The 8,129-nt window shown below is 39.0% G+C and overlaps 1 protein-coding gene across 3 annotated transcripts in view; it reads left to right on the top strand.

The window, feature by feature from the left end:
* The window catches only part of INSIG2 (insulin induced gene 2), a 22,392-nt gene extending 16,173 nt beyond the window's left edge, over positions 1–6,219 (top strand). For 2 of the 3 annotated variants that reach the window (XM_004389679.2, XM_023724690.1), the window contains 4 exons: positions 161–285; positions 3,415–3,581; positions 3,759–3,858; positions 5,771–6,219. In XM_004389679.2, coding sequence (XP_004389736.1) covers positions 161–285; positions 3,415–3,581; positions 3,759–3,858; positions 5,771–5,812 — 434 coding nt within the window. In that variant the 3' untranslated portion in view covers positions 5,813–6,219. The remainder of the gene's footprint in view (positions 1–160; positions 286–3,414; positions 3,582–3,758; positions 3,859–5,770) is intronic. The other variant, XM_023724689.1, reaches the window with a different exon arrangement.
* The last annotated feature ends 1,910 nt before the right edge of the window (positions 6,220–8,129 follow it).

Here is an 8,129-nt window from a genome sequence, read left to right on the forward strand (position 1 = left end):
TATATATTTTTTAATTTTGGAAGGTAAGTTTGAAAATATCAATGTTTGATGTTAAGTAACTTGAAGAGCTTTTTAAAAAGAATCTTTAAAATGCACGTATAGTAAGTTGTTGCCAGCACAGCATTGGAGATGACTTAATTTTTTTCTCTTTTTTCCGCAGCTGTGATTGGGTTATTATACCCCTGCATTGACAAGCATCTGGGAGAGCCACATAAATTCAAAAGAGAGTGGTCCAGTGTAATGCGGTGTGTAGCTGTCTTTGTTGGTATAAATCACGCCAGCGCTGTATCCTTTACGCTGTAATGAAATGCATAATAACGAAGCAGCTTCTAGCCAACCAAAGGTTAAATGGCCCCTTGCAAGTTCTCTGTTGTCAACTGTGATATGCCCACTTAGTCATAAAAAGAACGTGAATGGTATTGTTGAAACATCACTGGAGTAGGTACGTGATTGTAGTTTGAAGTGTTTAAGTTTTCAATGAAATCCCTGTTTTTGATATCACTTAGAAATGGCACATTTTTAAAATGTACCCGTTTGCCTTAAACTGGGTTACTTAATCACTTGCATATCGTTTTGGTAATTCTACGATTGGAGCAGGTATGCTTTCAAAGGCTTTTCTGTCTCCCTTTAAGAGTTGGTAATAGGTGGTGACTTCAGGGGCTAGGTTTTTTGTTTGTTTTGTTTTTTAATTTAAAGAAGTTTTTTTTTTAAAGGCAGACTGTCATGTATTGGTTTTAATCAATACCAGTAAACCACATAAATGTTCTTAAAGGCATTAGGAGAAATATCCAACTTAGAACTTGGCCAAAGAAGAACATAGTTCCTCCCCACCCCATATTTTTAAAGTTTGATTGTTTGAAGATTCTGGTCATTTTATTTGGTAATTAATGAATATTTTTATAGTGTGCTCGCTTGAAGGCTAAGGTAGTCTCTATTTCCTTTCTCCCCTCTGTCTTCTCCCCCGAGAAAAAACTCGCACCCCTAGAATAAAAGTTTTGCCTTCATAAGGTTTTTATCCTGTCACCCTCCCCAGCTTTCCCCTGCCCCAGCCTCTGCCCACTCCCCTCTGTAGAAGAGGATCTGGGAAATGCTGGTCGAGGCTTCTCTTCTCTGGCAGCTGTGGCTGAGACAGTGCAGTGACGGGAGTCTGGTACTGGGAAGAACAGGCGTGTGCCTCAGGCTGCACAGGTTTGCCCCTGGAACCGCGCTGGGCTGAGGGCTGGCACCTAGCTGGACAGAGAGGGTGGGTCGTGTGTCTTTTAGCAAAAGGGCTGAGGTGTTTTGGAGAAGCGAGGAAACAGACACCACAGAAAGAGGCAAGGTCCTAGATTCTGAAAACACACTTGACTTCCTGTGTCCCAGTTGTGCTGGCCCGCGGAGGTCTGTGAATTTGGAAGTTCCTCAGTGGCTGTTATTTTGGGTTCCCATTTCAGGTTTACCTTTTGTATTAAAGAAATGTTTATTTTGGTGAAATATTTGAGATTTATGATTTTATATTAAAAAGTCTAGTGGTTTGCAAAGATAGACTCATAGAATGTTATATCTAGAAGAGAATTTAGAAATCAACTAGTTCAGTATTTTCTTTATAAAGGTAATAAGATAATGGAAAACTGGAGAGGTTAGGTAATTAACGAAGTCGCTCATACTGCGCAGCTGTGGCAGAGCTGAGATCGGACCCCGGGGATCCTGACTCCAGTCTAGAGACATCTCATTCTCCAACCCTAGGGCCCTTCAAGTGTGAGAATTCCTTTCTATCTGTTGGAATTAGACCTTTCCATCCCAGGCATTTCTGCTGTGATTTCTGTTTTTAAGTAGAGAAGTTTAAATACGCTTTTCTGGAATTTTTAAGACTGGTATTTCTAATTTAAGTTTTTTGCTTTGATCACGCTTTTCTTTCTCTCTAAATAACATACTTAAAGATATCGATCTTAGCTGCCCCATCCTTTAGCAAAACCCAAAACCTTAACAAAATCTGTAACATCTGCTTTTAATATTATGTTACTTAGACTTTAGAAAATCACATAGTACTGCTTTGAAGGTTGATGTATTTTACCTGTTTTCCCTGGAAGCCTGTTTATTTTGTTTTGAATCTTAATGAAGTTAATTTATGAGTAAAAGATGAAACCTAGTTAATACCAATTTTACTCTTCATAAGAATGTTTATTGAATAGGGAAAATCAGAGCTCATAGTCTTTTCTTTGGTGTTTTAGGGATAATGCTAGCAGAAAAAAATAAGAGAAGCCTTCCTGTAAAGCATGCCCATAAACTGTAGGTTTTTGCATAGCTTAAGCCTAAACAGGGGGTACTGTTGAGGGAGTGGCCCCCAAAAGCCCTCAGATGCTGAGTGTAAGCAAGCTGAGTGTCCAGGATGCTGGCTGGTGTGGTGGGCATGGGGATGGTGGCAGGAAACAGTGGGGTGTTTAAAAGGAAGTGGCTAATGGCTTCATGTACATTTTGGGGACTTCTGATCTCTGAGGTCGTGAAATGGCCAGCTAGCTTGGTGAGATACCTTTTAGCCCCTAGGGAGCTGGTTATAACTGAAGAGCCAAGACGTGGCCTTTGGGACGTAGATAATGCTCTTTTAATGACACTTGAAATTAATTCCTTTAGTATAATCCTCTAGCAAAGAACTGAGAAAACTGAATCTGTAAAGCTTCGTTTTGCCCAGAGATTTTGGAGTAGAAAAGAGCCATACATTTGTGAATGGATTTTTGAGTAAATGATGGAAATAAAATATCGTTTGAGCAAACTGTCCTATACCAGCAAAGTCTCAGGCACCACAATAGCTTGGCAGGTTGCAAGATAATGTTCACCTCAAGGCTTTATCCTCAACAAATTAAAACTACAACAGTTGACATAATAGAAAGGGATACTGTGTCCTTGGTCCTCTTGTTTCTGAACTGCATTATTATAAAATGTGTCTGTCAGTAAATCACATAGAGAACGTGGTATCCTGTTAAATAGCTGTCAACTCTTCTATTTTCAAGTTCCCATATGATTCTCAAGTAATTCTAAACCTGTTTGAGAAGTAATATCAGTGTCCTTTTTAGAAGAAGTGTGTTCCTTTAGCCATACTTGTGTTTTGAGGCGTCTACTTACATTTTTAGCAAAGAAAGCATTTGTTAAATAAGGGGCCTGATGTTATAATTGGGATTGTGTACAGACCGTTATTTTTTTGGAGGGGCTGCAGGTCCGTCGGGTCTGTTAATGAAGTATCGTGCCCTGTGTGTATTTAGTAAATTCCAGAGACAGTTTTAATCCCACCTAAGTGGTATACTGTATTAAAAGACTGAATGCACTCTAGAATTAACAGTTAATTCCCTTCTCAGCAGTAACATCTCTTATGTTAGGACAGTGACGAGCTGACAGTATTTGGTGACAGGTTTTGTGATGACTCCTTAACGCTGACCTCAGAAGGTGGATTTTGATAACAACATACAGCTGTCTCTCACACTGGCTGCACTGTCCATTGGCCTGTGGTGGACGTTCGACAGGTCTAGAAGTGGGTTTGGCCTTGGAGTGGGAATTGCTTTCTTGGCAACCCTGGTCACTCAGCTGCTCGTCTACAATGGTGTTTACCAGTAAGTCTGTTCTTTCGGTGCTTGTTTGCTAGATGGGTAAATGATAACTGAAGTCAGAGTTGAGATTTTGAAATTAGCCGGTTTAATCTATAGAGTAACTTGTTTTCATTGTGATTATCTTAGAACATGTCATTGTACTTCCTTTGGGGGTTGTTAAAAATCTTTCTATCATTCTAGATACACATCTCCAGATTTTCTCTATGTACGTTCTTGGTTACCCTGTATTTTTTTTGCTGGAGGCATAACAATGGGAAACATTGGTCGGCAGCTGGCACTGGTAAGCCATGTTTGTTTAATCACTTTTCTGTTACAGAGTTGTATGACAAGTGTCTTAGTCATCTAGTGCTGCTATAACAGAAATACCTCAAGTAGATGGCTTTAACAAAGAGAAGTTTATTCTCTCACAGTCCAGTAGGCTACAAGTCCAGATTCAGGGCATCAGCTCCAGGAGAAGGCTTTCTCTCTCTGTCGGCTCTGGAGGAAGGTCCTTGTGATGCATCGGTCTTCCCTTGGTCTGGGGGCATCTCAGCGCAGGAACCTCCGGTCCAATGAACGTGCTCTGCTCCCGGCACTGCTTTCTTGGTGGTGGGAGGTTCCCATGTGTCTCTGCTCGCTTCTCTCTTTTCTATCTCAAAAGAGATTGGCTTAAGACATACCCAGCCTTGTATACCTCATCAGTATAACTGCCGCTGATCCATTTTATTAGATCATAGTGATTGAATTTACAACACATAAGGAAATCACATCACGTTACAAAATGGTGCACAATTATACAATACTGGGAATCATGACCCAGCCAAATTGACAGATATTTTTGGGGGACACAATTCAATCCATGATAGGTTTTCTCTAAATGATGTTACTTCTTTGAGGGAAAGCAATTCGTGAAGACGCCGTTCTTTGATTTCTCTTTGCAATTCCGTTGAAATAAATCATTTGGAAGAATTTCATCGCAGGAGTATTAAAAGTTGAAGGAGCCACTGGACGGAAAAGCCAGAATGTGTTACACGTATGGTGATAGGATTTATCGGCCAGACTGGGGTATTAGAACTTCTGTTTCAACTCTGTCAAAAAGGGACACTAGTAAAAGTGAGAAAGGGCGTGACTAGTGATTATGCTGCTACAATAGGTGTAAATTAGGGTCGCCTCCAGCAAGTCAAGACGTTTGATCATTTTAGTAATAAAGGAAAAGAACGTTGTTGATAACCCCAGTCATAGGTGACAAAGATCAAGGAGTAACATTTAGAGGCCACAGAAGTTTCCTGACTAAGCAGTTTGCCATTTTAGCCTTGAGGCATTGGTGGTTCAGTGGTAGAGTTCTTGCCTTCCATGGGGGAGACCTGGGTTCGATTCCAGCCACTGCACCTCATTTGCAGCCACCACCCAACTGTCCCGGGAGGTTTGTGTGTTGCTGTGATGCTAAACAGATTTCAGCAGAGCGTCTAGACTAAGACAGACTAGGAAGAAAGGTCTGGTGATCTACTTCTGAAAATCAGCCAACGTGAACCTTGTGGATCACAACGGTCCATTGCGGTTGTGCACGGATCACCACGGGTGGGGGGCCGACTTGATGGTGTCCGACAGCAGCAGCCACCACCATTTCAGCCAGCCGGGAGAATGAGGTGTTTACTGTCTTTCTGATAGTCTAGCTATCCAATTATCCTAAGCCAGGTGGTCTCTTTTATTCTGAATTGTGGGTGTACATCTTTATAGCTGTGCTTTTAAAATATTCTGGACTAGAAGCTTTTTCCCATAATAAGTGTCTTTTTGGTTTATATCTTAAAGTGATTTTAAAAAAAAATCTGAACTTACTACCTCAGTCCTGTCTTTAAGTTCATGACCTTTCCTTTGCTGATTTGCCTTTTACGGAGGACTCAGAGAAGCCTGCCTTTCTCTCCTTTTCTGCTCCTACGCTAGTGTTGACGTAAATCAGTCTACTATCATCTGCTCGTCACGCGGAAACCTTGTCTTCCTCCTGCCTTTGGCTGTGCGCCTTTCCCTCCTAGAATGCGTATTTCTCATTTTCCTTATCAGTTTGTCATTTAATCGTAATAATTGTACAATTCTCAGATTCTTTGAGGACTAAAGCAGGCATGTATTAATAAAGTATAAATTTGATAGCCTTTTAGTTTATTTGGGAATTGCTATTCAAAAGAAATCTTAATCTGTTAACCTTTTAATTTTTGCAGTATGAATGTAAAGTCATCGCAGAAAAATCTCATCAGGAATGAAGAATGCAAAAATATATCTTTTGAACAGAAAACGAGATGAACAGGGCATGTAAACGATACGTACACCAACAGACTTTGGACTGTAAAATTGCCAGGATGCGGTTTTCCCCTCTATTGATATATATATATATACACAGATATATATATATAAGTATATTACTGCAATCTGTGATTGCTTCATCTGTAAATCAGTTATAAACCTTTATCTATTTGAATTAAATAACTGTAAAATACATATGCACTACATTAAAAAACATGTTGATTAGTAGATGAAATTGTTAAATTAATTTTTTAAACATACTGTACATTGTATCTCCCTGTTGATGTGCCAAAATGTCCTGTTAGTGTCAGGCAGAGCATAGGAGGCTTTGAGTCATCTATAAATGTAGGGAACTGAGAGGAAACCCCCCAAAACAAACGGGAAGCTAGTATTTTTTCTTTCACTTACTGCTGTGCCTTTTTGTTTTTCTAATTACAGTAGCATGAGCTGTGGGTCCCCTGATGTGTGGGTAATTTGTATTTTTGTGTTGTTTTCAGGGAGCTGTGGGTCTTTTAATATTTGATGAGAATGAGCTTCTGTAGAATGTTTTCAAACCTGCATTATTGGAGAGAGTCCACACGGTAATTTTCTGTTTAGGCAGATTCTTTTGGAGGTGCCCGTGATGCCCAGGAGAAGTTATCAGCAGTAGGTTATTTTGAGTCTAAGTCTGGAAAAGTATATAGAGATTATCTAAAAGTAAAGGTCGTCAGAGAACTAGGATACATGCAGATTTTGGCAGTACAAAAGACCTTCTGCAGTGCCACAAAGTGTAAAGTGATATTAGCTGTTACTTGCAACCCCGTATCCCAGTGCTTTTGCGCATGGAACAGATGAGAATTCCCAAACAGATCAAAATAAAGTTTCTAGGTCTCTCGGGTTCTCTTACTGTGTGGCAGCAAATCACGTTAGCTGGGTTGAGGTCATGTGATTTCTTGTCAGTGAAATGCCTAGATTTGCAACCTTACATGCATCCTGGGGAACCGATGGGTGCATAATCCTGTATTTCTGTTCTCATTAGTGAATAGTTCAAGACTGTTTAAGAATGTATTGGGATGGTATTCTCTGCATGTGGAAGATCTTGATAACAGTTATGTGCATGTCTTCAACGATTAGAGACATTTAAGTGTGGCTTAAACATATTCTTAGCTAACTTCTTTTTTCCCCAATTTTTATTTTTTAAATTGATGGCAATTGTCTGATACACAAGGGCAAATTTTTCTGAAAACTTTCGGGTGTGTGTGTGTGTTTGGAGTGAGAGAGAATGTGTGTGTATATATGTGTAACCATACTCTCCTGGAATGTCCAGTAGATTGTTTTAGTTTTTGGTTTTAAAAACATTGCTATCAGATTAAGACCATCTATGCCAAACCTGAATTTGCTTTTATACATTAAGGCTGAAATTGTGAAAATTCAAGAAGGATTTCATATTGAATATATGTACACAGCCTCAGCTATAGTGGTGTAAACATACTCCTGTAATTTATTATTCTATCTTCCAGATAATGTTATTCATTTAGAACAAATAAGGTATATTTTCACAATCAACTTTGTAATTACTATAAAATCTTTAAGAAGTTATAAGGACTATGATGTATTTGCTTTGAAAATTGCTGTTAAAAGCAAGACGTGTATTAAATATATGATTATCATCTTGGTTAAGAGTCTTTTTTTCTTCCTTGTGGTGAGTCTTAGAATTTATTGTTGTGGATTAATTTCATAAAATTAACGTGTGCGGTTGAACTTACCAAGAAAGGACAAAAGGAAAGTAAGTGTAGCCTTGGGGAGATTGAAACAATTGTCACTGGCATTCTTAAATTATGTTTACTTTACACAGAAATAAGAAAAGACAAGAATTATGGCAAAAAAATAGTTTTGACATTCTGATAAATATATAAAGATAATACTTATTTTTTGCAGTGAAGGAAAGCGATGGAATGTTTTAATATCACTATATTGGCAGGGCTTCTGTGCTTGTATTATTTAAAGTTATAGAAATGGGGCAGTTGACAGCTGAGTCTAAATTCTACAAAAGCACAAGAAAACAATTAAACTTAACTAGCCAGAGCCCTGTTATGCTTACGTTTTAAAAGTTATTTATTTCTTTTGCATTTGCACCATTTTGCTTCCGTTAAGGCCATTGGAACGTCTCAGTGGTCCATACATTTCACACATCTTGTGTTTTCTAGGAGGCATTCAGACTTGGTCAGTATCATTACCTACCTCTGTCCCGCTCTTGGCTCATTTTTCTTCTTGATAAAGTATCTTCTTCGTAAGGTA

Source organism: Trichechus manatus, unplaced genomic scaffold, assembly GCF_000243295.1.
Source record: "Trichechus manatus latirostris isolate Lorelei unplaced genomic scaffold, TriManLat1.0 scaffold00255, whole genome shotgun sequence".
In the NCBI taxonomy this organism is placed as follows: Eukaryota; Metazoa; Chordata; class Mammalia; order Sirenia; family Trichechidae; genus Trichechus; species Trichechus manatus.